This window comes from Balaenoptera ricei, chromosome 14, assembly GCF_028023285.1.
Source record: "Balaenoptera ricei isolate mBalRic1 chromosome 14, mBalRic1.hap2, whole genome shotgun sequence".
Lineage (NCBI taxonomy): Eukaryota > Metazoa > Chordata > Mammalia > Artiodactyla > Balaenopteridae > Balaenoptera > Balaenoptera ricei.
The window spans coordinates 86,952,293-86,975,342 of record NC_082652.1 but is presented as its reverse complement, the minus strand read 5'-3'; the positions used below and the strand labels follow the sequence as shown (position 1 = coordinate 86,975,342).

General features: G+C 36.9%; 1 protein-coding gene across 7 annotated transcripts in view; it reads left to right on the top strand.

The window, feature by feature from the left end:
* RTTN (rotatin) overlaps positions 1–23,050 on the top strand; it is a 163,429-nt gene that overhangs the window by 22,696 nt on the left and 117,683 nt on the right. For 6 of the 7 annotated variants that reach the window (XM_059894105.1, XM_059894106.1, XM_059894107.1 and 3 more), the window contains exons 11-18: positions 5,559–5,729; positions 11,152–11,364; positions 12,578–12,690; positions 14,094–14,220; positions 16,767–16,892; positions 17,427–17,543; positions 18,466–18,605; positions 21,332–21,503. In XM_059894105.1, coding sequence (XP_059750088.1) covers positions 5,559–5,729; positions 11,152–11,364; positions 12,578–12,690; positions 14,094–14,220; positions 16,767–16,892; positions 17,427–17,543; positions 18,466–18,605; positions 21,332–21,503 — 1,179 coding nt within the window. Of the gene's footprint in view, positions 1–5,558; positions 5,730–11,151; positions 11,365–12,577; positions 12,691–14,093; positions 14,221–16,766; positions 16,893–17,426; positions 17,544–18,465; positions 18,606–20,391; positions 20,475–21,331; positions 21,504–23,050 lie in introns of those variants that run through there. The other variant, XM_059894110.1, reaches the window with a different exon arrangement.

Here is a 23,050-nt window from a genome sequence, read left to right as displayed (position 1 = left end):
TTAATTTTGTGAGGGTGGCCCTACGTTTGGTTGAAATTTTTAACTTTTAGTTTTATTTCCGTGGGCTCAAAGAACATAGTCTTAAATATACATTGACTGTTTTTTGTGATTAAGTAAATGGCTAGTTTTAGTCAGTGTTCCTTGGAAACTCGAGGAGTTGTAGTCCTTGAAATGTTCAAAGTTTATATCTGTTTAATTTATTAATTAACGTAAAAAAGACTGAGTTAAAACCTTTAAATCCAACTTCAGGTTTTGCTTGATATTTATGTTATTCAGACCACAATGACTCATTTATGTTGGGTCTTTACTCTCTATTTTGCATTTCATCAATAGAAAATTACCTAATTTATCTAAATTTTTTTGTTCTAAATAATTCATTATTTATATTTCATACATTTTTTGTTCATATTTCACTACACTAGTTTTTTTTGAATTTTTGAATTTTATTTTATGTATTTTTTTATACAGCAGGTCCTTATTAGTCATCAATTTTATACACATCAGTGTATACACATCAATCCCAATCTCCCAATTCATCCCACCACCACCACCACCACCCCGCCACTTCCCCCCTTGGTGTCCATACGTTTGTTCTCTACATCTGTGTCTCTATTTCTGCCCTGCAAACCGGTTCATCTGTACCATTTTTCTAGGTTCCACATGTATGCGCTAACATACGATATTTGTTTTTCTCTTTCTGACTTACTTCACTCTGTATGACAGTCTCTAGATCCATCCACATCTCTACAAATGACCCAATTTCGTTACTTTTTATGGCTGAGTAATATTCCATTGTATATATGTACCACATCTTCTTTATCCATTCGTCTGTCGATGGGCATTTAGGTTGCTTCCATGACCTGGCTGTTGTAAACAGTACTGCAATGAACATTAGGGTGCATGTGTCTTTTTGAATTATGATTTTCTCTGGGTATATGCCCAGTAGTGAGATTGCTGGGTCATATGGTCATTCTATATTTAGTTTTTTAAGAGACCTCCATTCTGTTCTCCATAGTGGTTGTATCAATTTACATTCCCACCAACAGTGCAAGAGGGTTCCCTTTTCTCCACACCCTCTCCAGCATTTACTGTTTGTAGATTTTTTGATGATGGCCATTCTGACTGGTGTGAGGTGATACCTCATTGTAGTTTTGATTTGCATTTCCCTAATGATTAGTGATGTTGAGCATCCTTTCATGTGTTTGTTGGCAATCTGTATATCTTCTCTGGAGAAATGTCTGTTTAGGTCTTCTGCCCATTTTTGGATTGGGTTGTTTGTTTTTTTAATATTGAGCTACTTGAGCTGTTTATGTATTTTAGAGATTAATCCTTTGTCTGTTGATTCGTTTGCAAATATTTTCTCCCATTCTGAGGGTTGTCTTTTCATCTTGTTCGTAGTTTCCTTTGCTTTGCAAAAGCTTTTAAGTTTCATTAGGTCCCATTTGTTTTTTTGTTTTTTTTTTTTATTTCCATTACTCTAGGAGGTGGATCAAAAAAGATCTTTCTGTGATTTATGTCAAAGAGCGTTCTTCCTATGTTTTTCTCTAAGACTTTTCTAGTGTCCAGCCTTACATTTAGGTCTTTAATCCATTTTGACTTTATTTTTGTGTATGGTGTTAGGGAGTGTTCTAATTTCATTCTTTTACATGTAGCTGTCCAGTTTTCCCAGCAACACTTATTGAAGAGACTGTCTTTTCTCCATTTTATATCCTTGCCTCCTTTGTCATAGATTAGTTGACCATAGGTGCATGGGTTTATCTCTGGACTTTCTATCCTGTTCCTTTGATCTATATTTCTGTTTTTGTGCCAGTACCATATTTGCTTGATTACTGTAGCTTTGTAGTATAGTCTGAAGTCAGAGAGTCTGATTCCTCCAGCTCCGTTTTTCTTTCTCAAGATTGCTTTGGCTATTCGGGATCTTTTGTGTTTCCATACAAATTGTGAAATTTTTTGTTCTAGTTCTGTGAAAAATGCCATTGGTAGTTTGATAGGGATTGCACTGAATCTGTAGATTGCTTCTGGTTGTATAGTCATTTTCACAGTGTTGATTCTTCCAATCCAAGAACATGGTATATCTCTCCATCTGTTTGTGTCATCTTTAATTTCTTTCATCAGTGTCTTATAGTTCTCTCAGTACAGGTCTTTTACCTCCTTAGATGGGTTTATTCCTAGGTATTTTATTCTTTTTGTTGCAATGGTGAATGGGATTGTTTCCTTAATTTAGCTTTCACATTTTTCATCATTAGTATAGGAATGCCAGAGATTTCTGTGCATTAATTTTGTATCCTGCAACTTTACCAAATTCGTTGATTAGCTCTAGTAGTTTTCTGGTAGCATCTTTAGGATTCTCTATGTATAGTATCATGACATCTGCAGACAGTGACAGTTTTACTTCTTCTTTTCCAATTTGTATTCCTTTTATTTCTTTTTCTTCTCTGATTGCTGTGGCTAGGACTTCCAAAACTATGTTGAATAATAGTGGCGAGCGTGGACATCCTTGTCTTATTCCTGATCTTTGAGGAAATGCTTTCAGTTTTTCACCATTGAGGATGATGTTTGCTGTGGGTTTGTCGTATATGTTCTTTATTATTTTGAGGTAGGTTCCCTCCATGCCCCCTTTCTGGAGAATTTTTATCGTAAATGGGTGTTGATTTTGTCAGAAGCTTTTCCTGCATCTATTGAGATGATCATATGGTTTTTATTCTTCAGTTTGTTAATATGGTGTATCACATTGATTGATTTGCATATATTGAAGAATCTTTGCATCCCTGGGATAAATCCCACTTGATCATGGTGTATGATCCTTTTAATGTGTTGGATTCTGTTTGCTAGTATTTTGTTGAGGATTTTTGCATCTATATTCATCAGTGCTATTGGTCTGTAATTTTCTTTTTTTGTAGTATCTTTGTCTGGTTTGGGTATCAGGGTGATGGTGGCCTCATAGAATGACTTTGGGAGTGTTTCTTCCTCTGCAATTTTTTGGAAGAGTTTGAGAAGGATCGGTGTTAGGTCTTCTCTAAATGTTTGATAGAATTCACCTGTGAAGCCATCTGGTCCTGGACTTTTTGTTTGTTGGAAGATTTTTAATCACAGTTTCAATTTCATTACTTGTGATTGGTCTGTTCATATTTTCTGTTTTTTCTGGTTCAGTTTTGGAAGGTTATACCTTTCTAAGAATTTGTTCATTTCTTCCAGGTTGTCCATTTTATTGGCATAGAATTGCTTGTAGTAGTCTCTTAGCATGCTTTGTATTTCTGCGGTGTCTGTTGTAACTTCTCCTTTTTCATTTCTGATTTTATTCATTTGAGTCCTGTCCCTCGTTTTCTTGATGAGTGTGGCTAATTTTATCAATTTTGTTTATCTTCTCAAAGAACCAGCTTTTAGTTTTATTGATCTTTGCTATTGTTTTCTTTGTTTCTATTTCATTTATTTCTCCTCTGATCTTTATGATTTCTTTCCTTCTACTAACTTTGGGTTTTGTTTGTACTTCTTTCTCTAGTTCCTTTGGGTGTAAGGTTAGATTGTTTATTTGAGATTTTTCTCACTACATTAATTTTTAACCTTTTATGTACAAAGATAATGTCTTTTTTGTATGTGTAGATTATTTTTGATTTTTACTTCAGTTGAAATCATATTTCACTTACAGGGAAATTTAACCTTTTTTAGTACAGTTATTATACTTGGTCTTCATGCAGAAGTTTTGCTATCTCTTTTGTTTCCTTTTTCTTTTTTACTCTATAGATTATTTTATCTTCCTTTTACTTCTGTAGTGATTTGGAAAGTATCATAGTTTTAATTTTATTTGTGTTTATCTTTAAATTTTTCAAATGATCCATGTAAGTAACAAAAAAAGTGTTTACTCCTTTATATAATTTTTAAAATTTTGTAAAATATACATAACATAAAATTTACCGTTTAACTCTTTTTGAGTGTATAATTCAGTGGCATTAGGCACATTCACATTGTTGTACAATTGTCACCATTATCTGTCTCCAAAACTTTTTCATCATCTCAGAGTGAAACTCCACACCCACTAAACAGTAACTCCCCACTCTCCCCTTCCCCCAGTCCCTGATAACCACTATTCTACCTTCTTTCTTTATTAGTTTGTATATTTTAGGTACCTCATATGAGAGGTATCATACAGTACTTGTCTTTTTGTATCTGGCTTATTTTACTTAACATAATGTTTTCAAGAGTTATCTTGTTGTAGCATGTGTCAAAATACCATTCCTTTTTAAGGCTGAATATTTCATTGTATGTATACCATCTACTGCATATTGTTTATCCATTCATATGTTGGTAGACACATTTCTACCTTTTGGCTGTTGTGAATAATGTTGCTGTGAACATTTGTGTACAAATAAGTGTTTGAAATCCCTGCTTTCAATACTTTTGGGCATATACTCAGAAGTGACATTGCTGGATCATATGGTAATTCTATGTTTAATGTTTTGAGGAACTGCCATACTATTTCCACAGTGACTGAACCTTTTACATTTCCACCAGCAATGTACAGGTGCTCCAGTTTCTCCACATCCTTGTCAACGTTTGTTATTTCCTATTATTTTTGATAATGTCCATCCTAATGGATGTGAAGTGTATCTATTGTGGCTTTGATACTTTATGTAACATTTATAGGCCCCATATCTTTTAGTTTTATTTCCTGTTTATTTATCCTTGAATTAAAAAATTTCTGACATACATTATATTTTTGTCTTTAGTTTACAGATAATTTCTCATTTTAATTTTCATATATTTTCCTTGGAAAGTTGAGAGTGAGAACTCCAGTGCTTTTTTTGTTCTACCCCTTTTCTGATACTGTCCTTTCAGCAGCTAGTTTATAGGGTCATGTCAACGTATCTAGGATATATTTTGGTCTATGTTGTTATGACTTGCCAGTTAGTCTACTGTATTTTAGTTTTCATGTTTTATGCATACCTTTCAATTTAAATGATATAACTTCTATTTAAGTAGTAAGGTATCTAGGAATTTATGAGGGTGGAACATTTGCTCTGAAACAACCTTATTACCTGAAGAGAGAGATTATACAATTTAATATTTCATTGTTTTTTAATTATTTGACTTTCCCTGTTTCATTTCTTTAGTAACTTTGGGATCACTTTGGGGGCAGGGATCATGTCTCTTGAACTAATGCATTTTCCACCCATATACCTGCCACTGTGTTAAGCATACACTAAGTCCAATAAGTATTGGATGAGAGATTTACATCTAGTGTTCAAAGTTGGAACAATTAAGCACTAGAAACTAGGAGGAACTAATGGTTCATTAAGTTTTTGTATTTTGTTTATTTTTATTTATTATTAGTTGAATTCATCATATTAAATACTTAAAAATTGTTAGCTGTTTAAAAAATTTAGGTATACTTATCATTCTTTCCTACCGTTAAAAGTATCTCAGCATGTATTGGTTATTCTTATACAGAGGAATACATTTATATTATTTAATGATAACATTTTATATTGTTCTCCATGACATTTCTATATTGGCCCCTACAATTGATTGTTTTCTTCTGTTTTGTGTTTAAATGTTTGCAGAAAAAGAAACTGCTCATGGTGTTGGGGTCCCTTGGAGACAGCATGTGCTACCATAAAAGCAACATCAGTTTGGAACAACCAGAGGCGGTGCTGGTGCACCACAGGATGGCCTTTGTCAGCATTTCGCTGTTTGCAGTCCGACTGCTGCAGACGCTTCTCCCTGTTGAAAAGGTAAGGCAGGTAGCGTGGCTTATTTGTAGTTTACTGGGTGTTACAATCACTGTCCTGTTGTAAATTCCTTCTGATCATTTCACGATGTACAAAGATTATATTGGAAATGCAGAAATTGAGAAATGGCTAACATTTTTGATTAGTTTTTTTTTTTTTTTGATTAGTTTTGACAAATCAATTGATAGAAAAAAAATACTAATTTTTAAAGATAACTTTTAAAAACTGTGGTGTAATATGTTTAGAAAGGTGCACAGTTCAGTGCATTTGTACTAAGTGAATATATCTGTGTTTAGAAAGTGACCACCCCCCAAAACATGAAGTAGAAAATGACTAGCCTTTCAAGGCGGCTTCCTGTCGCTTACCCTCTCCTGTCCCCACCCCTGCAAGCTAAACTCCTTTCTGACTTCTGTCACCGTAGAGGGGTTTTTCTGTTTTTGAGCTTTATATAAATAGACATATGAAGTATGTAATTGCTCAAGATTTTTTTTTTTTGAGATTCATTGTTGTTGTTGCTTGTAGCAGTTGTTTAATTTTTATTGCAAAATACTATTCCATTATGTGACTGTATGTTAAAGGTGATTTTAATAGGTGTAAACATTTCTTTTAAATCATCTTATTGACTGTACTTTAAAGTGGAGGTTATATCTCTGAATTTGAACGTTGGTGGTAAAAGTATCTCAAATGACTCATATGCAAGTGTTGTGTAGTGTACTTATTGCAAAAAGAAAGGTGTGGCATTGTGCTTAACTGAAGGTATGGGAAAAATTACTGCAGCTCAAGAACCATTTCCTGTGCCTTTTGTTGTCCTTTGTTATAGCCACTTGCCCTTTTGCTCCCTAGAATTCTGCAGAGCATGTAGTCTAAACTCCATTTTTTAATAACACATATGTAATATATGCAATATAGTATCAGGTCATCTGGAAAAATAAGAATAGAACATTAAATTTTAAATATAGTATTTTCCTTTAGGGAGAATAACATTTCTGTTAATTTTAATTTTTAACTTTTTTATTAATTGTTATGTTTCTGAATAACACTCTGTGTTAAAGAGTGATAATTTTCCAAGGCATAAACATTATAAATTGAAGAATTTCAGTCATATAAGACTGGAATTGCATTTAAAATATAGGTGTCTCAACTTTACATGATAATGTTATATAACTGAAAAATTAGTAGTGCTACAATAACTTGTTATTAAGTATTACAAATGATCAATCTATGTATAGGTAGGTTGAGGTATTTTTGGAAAAGTTACTTGTCAGTTGTACCATAGAGCTTATTTATTGCTTTTTTGATTATAGATTTTTTTTCATCTATATGCTTATTTGGGCAGGAATCAAAATAGAAGTCAATAATTTATTTTATTTGACTTACTTTAGTGTTAGAATAATGTAAAGCCAACTCTCCATGTCTTTTTTTTTAAGGTAGCTATTTTTTGTTTTTGTTTTTGAAGGCAAATCAGTACCTGTAATTTTGGGGAGCTCTTTTAGATATGTAGCTTGGAACTTCATTAGAACAGTAAGTGGGGTCATTGAAGAGATTGTAATTAAGGTATCAGCTTATAGATGGTTATAATTGCTTTGATTGATTAACTAAGAACTTTAAAATGAGATCTAAACAAACATGCTCTTCCATTGCTATTAAATTTCTCCTTCAGTTTATATAAATACAAGGTTATGCTGCCCTCTGCCTGTTGCTAGCCCACCAAAAATTGAAGTGGAATTTGGACTCTGAAACTTTCTACCTTAAAAGTGGCTTTTAAATATTTGAGTTGCCACTTACCAAATAATGTAATTTTAAAGTTGGAAAATGATATAGTATGAATCTATGTAGAGATTTCCTGAATTTGAATGTTTTGATAAAATGCCCTTGAAGACCTTTCCTGAAATTGATAATTGCTGATTTTAAATGAATTTGGAGAATACCCAGGTATAGGTTAAAATGATGCATTGGTAAATGTTATTACCAATGTTATAAATTAAAATTAAAAGTGTTCTGGTTGGGTAAATCAAATTGGTAAGACAAATGAAGTTAACTTCATATGGGGGAACCATCTGGGAAATAAGAGCTAAAAATACTGGCCCTGTGCCAGAAACAAGATCCCAGAGCATCCTAGGAACCCCTGTGACCCTTTCTCAGCCAAGCAGACTGAAGGTAAGGAAGAATTTATACCACAAGATTTTTGACCTTTTTAGTGAGGTATGTAAAATCTAATAATTGGGTGTAGCTGATTGATTCAGAGCAGCGTTTCTCGAAGTGTAGTGTGCAGCCAGACCACCAGAGATCTTGTTAATCAGATCTTGCATATTCTGGTCTGTAAGGTCTGGGTGGGGCCTGAGAATCCGCACTTCTGACACGCCGTGCCAGGACAGTGCCGTGGCTGCTCTAAGTGGCAGGGTTTAGAGAAAGCAGTGTCATACCCCCTCCTCCTCCTCCAGCGCGCACGGGATGACGACGCTGACTCTCCATCTAACACTGGTGATGGCTGTCCACCGAAATACCGCCACTTTTCGTCCCAACTGACATGTGGCTAATGCTCATATATGTAGGACCACCGTCTTCAGTCTGGGGTGTAAACTGTGATGGGTCCATTGGCCATGCAAGGATTAAACGTATGACCTTACCTTGGTGCTCTGAGTTGCTGAGAGGAGTTTCAGGTGTAGGTATGCAGAGTGAAAATGTCAGAATTCCTTCATGATGGGGTGAGAAGAGGAAAGAAAGGAAATTAATACTTATTGAGTATGATATGCCAGACACTCTGCCCAGTGCTTATTTAATCCTCACATCAGCTATTCTTATTTTTCTGCCTAGAGTCAGAGAGAGCTCTTTTAAACTAAAACACAGTGCCTTTGGAGTTAGATCCACTAGGATTTACTATCTTAGCACAGAGCCCAACTCACTGAGTCTCCTTTGCTAATTCCTCTCTATCTTCCTAACCTCTTAAAGGGATGGAACCCCAGGACTGGCCATGGCCCTCATGAGATATCATCCCATTTTGGTCTGTAAGTGCCATCTATCTGCGGGCACCTCCCAAACTTATATTTTCAGGCAACACGTGTCACCTGAACCACAAACTCATATGTATATATCCAATATCCTTTTTGACGTCTTCACTTGACAGTTGATATCTCCGACTGAACATGCCCCAAACCTTACTTCCCTGCACAAATGTGTTCTTCCTCTGGTCTTCCCTAGCTCAGTAAATGGCACCTTCATTCTAGTTGATTGTTGATCAGGAAAAAACCTTAGAGTCATCCTTGATTCCTGTCTTTCACACACACTTAGATCCAATCCCTGAGCAAAATGTGCTACTTCTCCTTTGAACGTCTCTCCAGAACCTGAACACTTCTCCCCACTCCCACCGCTGCTCCCTGAGTTAAGCCGCCATCCTGTCGTGCCTGGATTATTGCAGTGACCTCCTCCTTGGTCTCTCAGCTTCCGCCCTTGCTCTTTTCCATCTGTTCTCTCCAGACTCATCCTGAGGCTTGCTCGAAACCTTCCAATGCTCCTTCTGAGGACAAGTCCTTATAATGACCCAAGGCCTTACCTGATCTGGCACCACTGCCCCCTGACTCCATCCCTCAGCACAAGCTCCAGTGGCCTCCTTGCTGTCAAATATACTCTGTGTCCGAGCCTCTGTACTTGCTGTTCCCTCTTCTATGAGTGCTTTTCCCTCAGATATCCACTCCTCCAGTTCTCTGCTTAGATGTTACCTTATCAGAGAGGCCTTCCTCTGCTTCCACCTCCTGTCACTTCTCTGTTCTTCTCCATCTTTCCTATCCCCTGTTTTAAAAATTTTCTTAGCACTCCTAGCCACACTGGACAAGTATGGTTTACTCTGTGCTTTCTCCACTGGAGTGTTAACTTCGTGAGGGCAGAGGTTCTGTTTTATTTCCTGCTGTGTCCCCATGACCTGGAATGGTGCCTGGCATACGGTAGGGGCCCAGTGAGTATTTGCTGAGTGAGCAAATAATTCGTGACTAAGTAATTTAGTTTCTCGCTCTCTCTTTTTTCCCCGCTAGGAGAGTTGTTTACAGAATAAGGAAATTTCTCTAGACTTTATAATAGCTGCTGTCTTAATAGTTGTTTTTTTTTTATGCTTAGTAACCTAAAATGTTGATTCCTTTAGCTTTTGATATTCATTTGGCAACTGTATTTCATTTAAAAGCATTATTTAGGGCTTCCCTGGTGGCACAGTGGTTAAGAATCCGCCTGCCAATGAAGGGGACATGGTTCGAGCCCTGGTCTGGGAGGATCCCACATGCCGCGGAGCAGCTAAGCCCGTGTGCCACAACTACTGAGCCCACGTGCCACAACTACTGAAACCCACGTGCCTAGAGCCCGTGCTCCGCAGCAAGAGAAGCCACCGCAATGAGAAGCCTGTGCACCGCAACGAAGAGTAGCCCCTGCTCGATGCAACTAAAGAAAGCCCACGTGCAGCAAAGAAAACCTAATGCAGCCAAAAATAAATAAATAAATTTAAAAAAAACCAAAGAACAGTAATTCTAAAAAAAAAAAAAAAAAAAAAAGCATTGTTTAGCAGATTTAGCTCTTAGACTTTCAGGCAGTTAATGATTATCCTTAAAATAGGTTATCCATGAAAAAATTATGACCAAACCTACTTTAATAAAGGCAGCATTTCAGCCATAGTAGTGAACCCTGCCAAATGGTTTTCTCTGAACATTGAATTTTCAGGCCTTTTCATTTTCTTAATTGATACATAAAATCCTATCGCAAAGCTAGAATCATTAAAAGAAACAAAACCTAGCAAAGGGTTTTTTTAGTCTTAAATCAATTGATTTAAGTTATAAAACATACACTATTTCATTTGGGCCCCTTCATTTTATACTAATTAAAGGTCAGTCTTCTGTGAGTGTTCTAGAACTATTTTAAATATGTTGAATTTCTCCTTTCCCCTCTAAAACACAAACAAAACCAAGTAAAAATTAATTTTTGTTCGAATCCGTCTATAGCTGTACTTGATTTAGTGTTATTCAATATGTAGTTAATAAGCCCTGGGCTATATCCTCAGGGGTTTATTGCATTTTTCTGGAGATTTGTGTGCACCTGCACGAAAAACTTAGAGAAAAAGGCCTGGTGCCTTCAGTTCAGTAGCAGAGGCATAAATGAGGTGTGGGCCCAGAGGGAGAGCAGTTCTGGGTGTTGATGTGGGGAAGAGGAGGTATCCTGAATCCCAGACTTTGGGAAGGAGTTGAAATTTGGACTTGGGATATTTTGGGCAGATAAAAATTGCATTGAACAAAGGTGTAGATAAATGATGTGTTGGGGAATAGAATTTTCTTTGGAAAAGCATAGACTTTGTGATAGAGAATTACTAAAAAATTTGAACTACATTAATATTATAGTTTACTATATTTATCTAAAAATGGTTAAATTTTTTTTTTTTTTTTAATTTATCTAGGCAAGCCACTTTTTACCAGAGCCTATGTCAGCAGCATTATTTCTAGTTTCTTTGGACATGCCTGTTTCTTTGGAATATCCAAATATTCATGAAGCTGTTGTGGCCTATTTGGAACAGCTGAATTCTGAAAACTACAGTATTTATAAACGAACTGCAGAGGCTGTTTATTCACTTGAGTGTACCTGTAACTTCCTGTCTGATGTTGGGAAGGAGGTAAAATGTTTTGTTAATATCTCTTTAAAATTCCTTTGATAAAATATTTAGAAAATTTAACCTATAGTTTTCAAATTGATGGACATTTAACAATTGAATTCTTAGGGGTGGGATCCATTATTACTGAATGGCCCAATTATAAGATTAAAGTAAGGGTATGATTTATATAAAAGTAAAATGAAGATTTAGATTAATGAATGGTATATATTCATGAGACCAGTGGTTTTTAAAAAACAATAATTATTATCAATATCTTTATTAGTGAGTTCCTCTTTGAAGTGGCTTACTGTGGGTGAACAGAGTGACAATTGATGTAAACAGAATTATAAGGGCCATTTTAGTGCTTATTTGTAGACACATTTTTTTCCCTTAATATTTTATAGACCTTTATTTATTCACAGAAAGAGCCTGATTTTTTATTAAATAAAGCCATGAACTAGATTGTAAGGTAGTAGGATGACTTTTGATACCATGTTATAGCAATAATTATGTATTTGTTATTTATCCCTTTTAGGATATTATTTAGTATGTTATCAATTAAGGGGTTAATGAGTCTTAAAATAGACATTGACTACAATAGTTGTTTACTGTTTGAAAATACCAAAATGGGTCCTGAAGATCTTGAAAAATCAGGAGCAAAATTTTATTCTGTTTGGCCCCTACAGTGGAGTTTTTTTGAACCTCATATTTTAAATTTTCCTATTTACTCACTATTGTTTATTTTTATTTTTCCCCCCACATCTTTATTCCACTGTATCTTGTCTCCTCCGTGATAGAATTTTGAACTGCCTTTTAGTTGAATTATTTCTGTGGCATTCTGCATGGTCAGTTAATCACACACATATTGATCATTCTCTATTTTCCCTAGAACCAGTCAGGATGTTAGAAGTGGGAGGTGGATCTTAAAATACATGAGTCCTGCCTTGAGCTGCAGTTAGTAGGGGGATAAGGCCACAATTGAGCAGTTAAAGAACCATGCCACTCAGAGGTAAATAATATAAAGTCTTAAGTGGCGTTGAGTTAGGCATTTTCCCCACATTTTTGCTCCTAGTCTGACGTTTTTGGTTTGCTTGTTGAGCAGGTTGACTTAAGCAAATGTGAACAGTCTCAGGGCCTCTGGACGATCTAATTTCTTGAAGCTGCTTTGTTAGCTGTTGAGAATTTTATTGTACATGACCTTGACATTTACTGTTCCATTCTCTTCTTTTTTTAGGGAGAGAAGAATCTCTTAGAATTAGTGGAGCTGGCAGATCAAGCCTTACATAGCTTTTCCTATCATCAGCATTTCCCCCTAATAAAGGAAATCATCTGCATTTGTTCAAAGATGTAATATTTTCTTTCTTAACATGATTATATTATTATAGGGTGTGTGTGTGTGTGTGTGTGTGTAAGTTTAGGAGCAATGAAAATGAAACTGGTCTTAAATTTGTTATTTTTTAGTTTAAATTGCTTTTATATGTTTTGACCTTTAAACTGTATATGTATAGTAGCATTAGGACAGTTAACTGTTTTATTCAAGAGTAAGCTTTAAAAATGTCATGCCTGTAATCAACATGAATTATCCTTGGATTTTTATACATTTGTTTTGGTGTCTTTCCAAACAAGTATTCAAGCACATTTGTTTATTTATCTTTAACATTTTAATTAATAACTTGAATTGAGGATTTTTAAAATGTAAATTTCATTATTCCTACCTTTTATATGGATTTTTGGAAAGCATCATGCATTGGTTAATTTATTTGGGGGACATTGGAACAGATTTTTCTTTAAAACTTAGTATTTTCATTGCTTTTGGAAAGAGTAAATTCCATGGTGATAAATATCCATTAAATATGGGATTTATTTTTCTTTCTATCTATCTGTCTATCTATCAATCAGTCATCTCACATAATTACCTTTTTTTGTGGTGAGAACATTGACGATCTACTCTCTTCACACATATCAAGTATACAGTACAGCATTATTAACCATAGTCATCAGAACTACCTGTCCTGCATAACTGAAACTTTGTACCCTTTGACCAACATCTCTGCATTTCCTCCAGCCCCTGGCAACCACCAATTCTACTCTCTGCTTCTAAGAGTTTGACTTTTTTAGATTCCACATATAAGTCAGATCATGCAGTATTTGTTTTTCTCTACCCTGGCTTATGCCATTTAGCATGTCCTTCAGCTTCATCCATATTGTCACAAATGATAAGATTTCCTTCTTTTTTAAGGCTGAATAATATTCCATTATATATATGTACACACGCACATACACATACATACCACATTTTAAAAAATCCATTCATCTATCAACTGACACATTGTTTTCATGTATTGGCTATTGTGAATAATTCTGGAATGAATATGGGAGTACATATATCTCTTTGAGATACTGATTTCATTTTCTTTGGTTACAAACCTAAAAGTGGAATTGCTGGGTCATATGGTAGTTCTATTTTTGGTTTTTTGAGGAACCTCCATACTGTTTACCATAATGGCTGTACCATTTTACATTCTAAATATAGGTTTCTAAAGACGTTTTGTTTTTTTGTATTCTTTAAGAGAGAATATTCCCTGCCTTGAAACAAGTAAATGCTAGAGTAAATATTAATTCTGGGTTAGTTAAACAAGATCTCAGTTGTAGGAACTGGAGTAGGAAGAAACGCCTTTCTCTGTGCTTTTCAGTCTCATGTTTAGTACCTTACTTGCCTTAGATGTCTTGGATGTTTACCTTTTTACCAGCTGGAAATCTGCACAGGCCAGTCCATTATTACAAGGAGAAAGTCAGAAGGTGTTTCTACGTATGTTGTCTCACCCTTTGCTACAAGTGAAAGTTAAAACTTACCACTGTTGTCTGGAAATTGTTAAGGTAGGTTTTTTTGTTTTTGATTTTTTTGGGGAGCATTAACAGTGGATTTTCTGATTATAACTCCAAACTTAAATTACTTGACCTTTTGGATATTATATAAGAGTTATTACTCTAAAAATAGATGGTAGTTATTAGTCAACTCTAAGAAATTTATACTATTGAATTCCCTTAGTAAGTCTAGCAACTGAATTGCCTTATTAGCAGTTTTAATAAGAATTACATTTATGTTGTGTTATTTAATGATGGAAAAATTGTAAGGAAAAGTTGACTTCTATCAAGTATTCAAAAGTGATTTCTATGCTCAGGAAAAGTTTTAGGTTATTATGGCTTAAATTTTATAGTTTCAGATCTGTTTTCTTAGTAATATTCTTTTCTTTCTTTTGAAACAAATATTTCCTGTGTTTTTAAATTATAAAATATTTCAGCATAGAATAGTACATAAATATTAACTATTTCAATATTGAAAAGAACACTGTACATAGGACAGTATAGAAAAATATATATATTCGTATGTACTCTTGAAAATGTCTCTTGTATTCAATACTCTTATAAGTGCTATCTAGATACAATGTTTACATTTTGCCATTTTTACTTATGATCCTTTTTTTCAGAGAAATAAAAATATTAGTTATAACTGAAGCTTCTTTCCTTTCTCTTCCCCCTTTTTTATGCCACCAAGATAACCACTCTTACAAAGTTTTTGTTTATCCTTCCCATGCATGTGTTTTATATATGCATATCTCTATAAATCATATATATTACTGTTTTTGTCTCTTTAAAAAAGTATATAATTTCATACCGTACACATGTTTTTGCTGCCTGTTCTTTTCCTTTAATAGTAAGGTTTAAGATCTACCTAGTGGATTCATCTTAACTGCTCTTTACTTTGAATATACTTTCTTCTATTAATTGATAAGTATTTAGGTTCAGTCTACTTTTTACTGAACTATGCTTTTCAGTATTTTCAATGACAGTCTGTAACTGATAGTGCATGTGTTTGAAAATGTCTTGATTTCACCTTACTCTTGAATGATAGATTAGCTGGAATTATAGAATTCTATAGAATTCTATAGAATTATAGATTGACTGCCATTTTTCCTTAGCACTTTGCCAATACTGCTTTGCTCTTGTTAGGCTTTTATCGCTGTCGAGAAGTCTGCTATCAGTTAAATTATAATTTCTTTGTATTTTTTTTCTTCTAGTTGCTTTTAAGATCTTCTCCTTAGCTCTGGAGTTCTGCAGTTTCATTACAATGTAACTTTGTATACACTTTTTATTTTAATGTATCTTTTTTAGCATGCTTCAGTTTGAAAACTCATGTCTGCCTTCACTTCTGGATAATTCTCAGTCATTATTGTTTCCCTTATCCTTGCTGTTCTCTCCAAGTGGAACTCTCATTAGATCATGTTAGATCTTCTTATTTTACCCTTTGTGTCATTTAAGCCCTCTTTTATATTTTGCGTATCTTTTTTTGTTTTGTTTGGATAGAATTCCTCAGTACTGTCATTCAGTACACTAATTCTTTGCTCAACTATGTCTAATTTGCTTTTTAAAAATTGTGGTAAAATACACATAACATCAAATTTACCATTTTAACCATTTTTAAGTTTTTGGTGGCATTAAGTACATTCACATTGTGCAATCATCAACATTATCCATCTCTAGAACTTTTTCATCTTCCTAAATTGAAACTCTGTACCCATTAAAAAATAACTCTCTATTCCTCCAGCCCCCCCCAGATCCTGACAACCACCATTCTACTTTCTGAATTTGACTGTTCTAGGTACCTCATACTTGTGGAATCATATAATTGTCTTTTTTGTGTCTGGTTTATATCACTTAGCATCCATGTTTAGTATATATCAGAGTTGCATTCCTTTTTAAGGATGAATAATATTCTGTTGTATATATACCACACTTTATTACCCATTCATGTGTTAGTGGACATTTGGGTTGTTTCCACCTTTTGGCTACTGTGAACAATGCTTCAGGTATACAAATATACCTGCTTGAGTTTCTGCTTTCAGTTTTTTTGGGTACATATCCAGAGTGGAATTTGTGCTAATTTTGTGGAAGAGACGATACAGAGTCATTACTTATATGCAGGTGCATCACTGTATTGATAAGAAAAATCCCACATATATGTTGTCCTCCCCCTCACCCAGAAATTTAAATCTGTTTTGATTTGAATTTTCTCTTTGTCAAACCTCAGTAAGCAAAATGCAAACACCTTAGGATAAGTTTATGGTGTTGTTTATTTCCTTTATGTCTGTTATTATGAACAACTTTAAAAGATTATGGTTGTCTCAGCAGTTTGGTTATTTAATTTGTCAAGACCACTCTTGTTGGCTGAAAGAAATGTAATAGGTGTCTCATGCAGACTCAAAAACTGTTAAGAGAATCTTTTTTTGTCCTCTACCGGTTAAAAGAAAAGTTTCAGTGACATAAGTACTAAAACTGGATTTGAATTATAAACAGAAGAAAGAGGAATGCTTTGGAAAAATCACTGTCACTAATTTTTAAAAACTTTTTGTATTATTTTGCAGGAATGTTTAGGTGTCCATAATGTCAGTAAACCTGTGTCTTCCCTTTGTAATGGAATTCATTTTCTACTTCACCCAAAAGTTCTGTACGAAATCTCTGCGTTTGGTATTCAAGAGCCCAAAAATGAGGTATGGCATGTTAGAAGGAAGTACAAAAGACTACTCTGATTCTTTAGATACTCAGCTAAATCAAGATAATATTCTAATGTCACCAGGTAGTATGATGAGAAACTAAAAAGAAACTTGTCTTTGATGTATGGGTTCAGTTCAGTTGTTGTTTATCTAAAAAGAAATGTTAAAAAAAAAATGAGGCTCAAAATACAGGACATACTTGTTCTCAGAGAATTCAGATCAAACTGTTAACTTCAGTTTTTCATGTAAGATGTAGGAATGATGCAGTAGTTAACAGTAAGCATAGTATTTCCTTAAGGAACATTTTTATTCAATGGAAAAATATACTTTAAAGGTTAAAAAAATAAAAAAGGAAGTCATTAAGGGGGAAGGACTGGTTGAGAACGGAAGGTAAGATGATGCTGTGGAAATAGGAACGTTTGAAGGAAGAGATGCTAATGACCTTTCCAGATTTTATGAAATGTTACAGGTATGTGAGATGACTTAACGGGCCACCTCCTCTTGGATTGTTCCCCCTGTATTGTTGAGCAGGTGAATGCCACGGCCAAGGCCATCCTGATGCATCTGCTGCAGGGGCGACTGAGGATGACAGCACCGACCTGGAACAAGTTTATCGAGTCTCTGTGTCCTGTCATCCCAGTGCTACAGGTACTCTGTGCTCACCCGCTTACGCTACCTTTTCTCTTTGGTGAGCGTGATTGATTTAAACGCACGCAAGCAGTAGAACCATCATGCTGTGGGAGAAATGAAGTGAAGCCGCGAAGGCGCTGTGGATAAGGGAACAGGAAGTGGGCGGCTGTCTTGTTTCTGGCAGAAGGTTAAAGCGGGCTAGCGAATTTGTCTGTGTACACCGGGTGGGAGGTTAAGAAGTGAGGCGCAGGCATTTAGCATTGACTGTGAAAAATAGAGCTCAGTCTTATATAAAGGCTTTTAGGCAAAGCTAACAGTGCTTTCTAAACAGACTTTATGTAATGAAACTGGCTTCATGAATTCTGTCTTTGCATATATGGATTAGCCTGATACTTTGATTAATGAGCTCTTAGAAACAAAGCTTTTTTAACAGTCCTTCTGGGCTTAGGTAAAGGATGGAGGGAAGGGCAGGGCCTTCCCTCCCTTGGATGAGAAGGTGGAGATGGGAAACACCATCGTAGGAACAGTCCTCTTAGAAGAGAGAGCCTGGGCCTCAGGCCCTGCCGCTTGCACAGCTCAGTTCCGTGCAGGTGCCCTGGCAGCACCCCACCTTTGTACTGAGGGGACGGGTCTGAAGGTCTGGGAGGGGCCTCGTCTAGGGGCAGTGCCGCGACTAGAATCTTGGAAAGTAGAAAAATTAGCAAGTGTCAAGAGGGTTGGCACATCTTCCTGAAGTTCTCCAGTATTATTTTTTAAATACAGTTGTATGTAGGCTTCTTACCTCATGTAGGTTATTTTGAAAAGTCATATTCAACTGAATTGAAAGAAATCTGTGAGTTGCCTGACAGGTCAACGCAATTCTTATTTCAAGTTAAAAAAGTAAGCAGTGTGTGTGTGCATACAATCAAACGGTCATTTCTCTTTCTATGAAATCTGTTAGGGCCATGCCGACACAGAGGATCCTTTGGGTAACTGCATTCTCCTCCTAAGCAAAGCGAGTTCTGACGCTGGTGAAGGGATTCTCCCCTGTGCCACCCGGTTAAAGTCCATACTACGACTCCTGCTGGTGAAAAAGCCGTCGTAAGTACAGCAGAGTCTGCTGAGTGTGAAAGATGAACGGGAATGTTCTAGGAACGGGCAGTAATCGTATCAAACAGTATAGAACCAAAGGAGGTAAAGGAAAGTGATTCTCTTACCAGACAGAGACGGGGAGCTAATGGCTGGAACTAACCCGGTAAAGGTCTTTTGGACACTTTCTGAGACGCTCTGTCCGTCCTCCAGCCTTGCTGTCGGGTCAGCCTGTGTTACGGCATCGTTGCCCTCAGTGCTGTTCACAGTGCTGCTGCGGGCAGGGTGGAGAGCCGTGCAGAGAAACAGATCGCAAAAACCATAGGGCATTCGTGTTGTCTTCTCTCCTTAGAAATTGTTAGTCTCCTGGAGTGCAACTTTTCTAATTAAATACTTGTTCTGAAAATTAAAGTTTTTCATGAAAGTGTAGTGGACCAGTTGCCTCATATACCAGGGTATGCGCGTACTTTAATCTTGTTTAGCTTGTCCTCTTATTTGGGAAACTGAAAAAGTGTCCTTTCCTCTACCATTAGTGTAAGTGTCATTTTAACTAAAAGAAAAGAAGTAGAGAAAGATTGTCTTCCTTCCCTCTCTGTCAGTGCAACATGAATCTTGTGTTATTCTCTTTAGGTAGCAGTGGTTAGATTTTCTCTCACTGAGAAGAGAAAAAAAGCTTAGAGTAAAGACGGATAAGCAGTGATGAAGAGAAAGTGTCGGTTGAAAAGGCTAGGAGAAACAGACAGATGTTCTTTTGACAATGGATAATTTTGTTTTCCCCATACTTACATCAGGATAATGCAGTGGCTTATTTATAAACAGATGATCAGACTAAAAATTAAGGAAGTAGGTGAAATAAACTAAAACGTTAAGAGAATGGAAGGAGGAAAGTCAGAGGAGATTGTAAGGGCACATGCGTCGTGCGGAGAGGAAAGTAGTGGGCGATGCAGGAAGCAGAGGGGCAGACAGGGTTAGTGTGTTTGTGCTCCTCGGGGATTGGCTTCTGCAAGTGTCCCCGTTGACCCTGGGCAGTGTCTTTATTAAGGTGCTAGTGTAGTATTCCCTACCCCAAGTTTGGTGATGTAACACAATAGGTGTATATTTTGGGTCCACCTTTGGGGGCCCAAAGTCTCCAGGTAAACAGAAACACTCTTACCAGGTAGGACATTCTAAGGGCTTAGAGATCCCCTCCCAGGAGCCAAGGGCAAGGCCAGACCTCTCTTTGGGTAAGGTAATTCTCAATTACACAGAACTTAAAGCAGTCTAAATTACATATTTGTTTTCATCATTTGACTAGTTCTACCCCATCTCACCAGACCATAAACTCCATTAGGCAGGAGCCCCATCCATTGGCTAATCTTTACATCCTCAGAACTTCATTGAGAACCTTGGGCATAAATATGCTCAAAATGTATTTGTTGAAAGAAATAAGTATAGAGAAATAAGCGCACCACGGTGCTCATGCTAAACCTAAAGGCTAAATTTATCTACCGGAGGAGGAGATGCATTAAAGACATGCTTTACGTACCCCTCTCTAGGCTTTTGCCTGGGGCTGGTGGCTGTCTCTCCACTGAGGAGCCGCGCTGTTAATGCAGAGGCGCTGGCATGGCGGGCGGGGGGGCGTCGTGCGGGTGTCTGCCTGTTCTGAGCTTCCCTGAGTCACAGCAGATGGGAGACGGAGGCTTGCCTGGCTCCCACACCCTCTTGGAGTAAATATTTGCCCCCAAAGACGATATCTGTTAGTAATACAGTAAATTCCCGCTTTCTCTAGATTTGGTAAGCCCTTGAGAACCGTGGTGGGCAATGGAGCCTAGCAGCGCACAACACAGACACGACGCTGCCCTTCCAGAATTGGGCGTGTGATTGAGAAGAGAGACCTTACCGGTTATACTTTATTATTAATTGTAATACAGCGAGATCAGTGTTACGATGGGGGACTTCAGGGGGACAGGACTCAGCCTTTGCTGTGGTAACACCCCGTGCAGGTTTTAATCGTAGTCTCACAAGTAGTGCCTAAAGCCTGCAACTTGTATTACTGCTTAGAATTTGCCCAGTGTCTGTGTAGTTCCAGAACCTGTCTCAGTAACTCATTGCTGCACGTCCACTCAATGGTTTTTCTGTTCTTCCATTTCATTGTCTAGTGCATGCAGTATTTAACCTTTTCTTGAAATCGTCTACCTCCCCACTCAGTGCTCAACTGACCTTGATGCTAATCCATTCCAGATAAAATAGAATTCTGATGGGAACCAAAAGTATTTGTATTTTCATATTTGAGGGGATCTATTTCACCCCCAGTATCTCGCTTTAGCTGTTAGTATGATTACTCTCCTGGAGGTTCGACCCCTTGTTTGGGCTCTGCTCATGGGTCTGTGATAGTTTTTATGACTGAGATACATCACTAGACTTGGAGTCAGGAGCTAGGATTTTTAACTTGCAGACCGACTTACTGGAGCTGAGGTGATATTGACAGTGAAGTTCCTAGTCTCAGTGAGTCTGCACCTTCACTTGTAATTATTGATTATTCTTTATTTCTGCTGCTTATTCATAAATGTAAAATGCAAGGATAACTGTAGTTATACACTAAGTATTTTAATAGAAAAAGTAAAATGTCATCAGTAATGTCAGTATAAGCATAGCTAATTATTGTGTTGATTTGTAATAATTCTTTGTGTTATGGGCCTTTATAATTTCTATACATTTGTATATTACAAAATGTTGACTTAAAGACTTTGTTTCTTCAGGGTCCGGATGCTGGCATTAAAGCTTTTAGCAAGTCACCTTACAAGGGAAGAGGGGGCGGATACCAAGCGCCCTTCAATCGATGCCAGAGTTCTCTCCAGAGTTACTAATTTATTTATTGTGAAAAAGCCTATTGAACTCAAGTTGGATGACAGAAGAGAACTGATTATTAAGGTGATCATAACTTTCAAGTTTATTTATTCATAACTGTGTGGTTATTTGATATATTTTATGTTACATTTTTCAGTTTGTGTTATGTACGGGAGAGGGAGAGAAATGGTGGCTTCACGTGTGATTTTTCCTGCCTAGTGTGAAGTTGTGTCCTGGCTTTTTCTGGCTCCTGGATACATTTATTTATTGAACAGATATTTCTTGAGTGCCTACTATATGCCAGCCATTGTGTCCCTTTTCATTCAGAATATACGCTGGAAATGCAAATTAATTTGAATAGTATCTTAAATACAACATAAGGCTAATCTAGTGGAAAGAAATTCTCTGATGACTCTTAAAAACAAACATCACTGACATAAAATTATTCTTCTTTTTCTTCTGTTGGAAATTGCCTGTAATGCTAAAAAAGAAAATATTAACGATGATAAAAGTTTTCAGCCTCTTCATTACAGGAAAAATAATATAGAAGGCAAGGGCAATTTCTTTTAAATGTTACAGTGGTTCTGAGTTTTTTTTGTTAATCTCTTTTCTAAATCTTTGGCTTTTTCCCCCTCTTAAGAGGTGTAGCCTTCATCTCCCTGTCTGTCCAGAACTGCACCCAAATCATCACGGACTGATGTAGGATCAGATAAAGCAAGCTGTCCGTTATCTTCATTGCTTCTTTCCTGTGTTTTATAGCTTCTCCTGTGACTCCAAGTGTGCAGTCTGGCAGTTTTCTTTAAGTTTAGACCAGCCCCCGAGGCCTGTGGTAGAGCCACATGCAACACAACGGATTTTTTAAAACAGGGAAACACATTCAGTGTTCTTCTAACCTAAGCGTTCGGGGCCATCTGATGGCCCTGGCAGGAGGATTGGAGAACCTTCCATGGGCCGCATACCAGGTCCTGCTGGGGAATTCCTGCGTGCTGAGCCACTGGTATCACTACTGTGCCCTGTGCGTCGTGTGGAGGAAGGTGGAGTGGGGTTCTAGAACTCTCTTTCCTGAGTCCACATTAGGGCTGCAGATGGCAGTGGCTGGGAGAAAGGAGGGGTGTGCTCTCTGTCCTTTTCTCTCCCCCTTTCCTGCTGTGTTTTGCCTCCTCAGACTCTGTCCCGGCAGGAGGTGACAGTCAGGGACTGCTATTGGGGGGCTTGGTCAGAGTGCTGGGCAGCAAGCCCCAGAGAGCTGTCTGCTTCAGGGTCCCTAAGAGGGGGAAGCGGAGAGGCCCAAGGGAATTCCAGCTGGTGGCTTCGGGGAGCAGCAGAGAAATCCCAAGCCACGTGTCTGGGGTTGCTGTTCTCAGGCTAGCCTGGAACTACCTGTAGTGATGTTGTGTAACTTGGATGGTTAATGGGTTATGAATGGCTTCCTAGCGGAAATGTACGTTAAGAGGAGAGGCTTATTTGACATGATGGCTCTTTGTTTTAGATCCTAACTCCCTCTCTGACCTAGCACATCATTGTTGCAAATGTAAATATATCAGTTACTTGAATAAGTTGGCCTTCGAGCTTTTGTTTTTATAACTGTAGACTTTTACTGGAGAATTGGAAGTAGATGAAAAACATTTTTT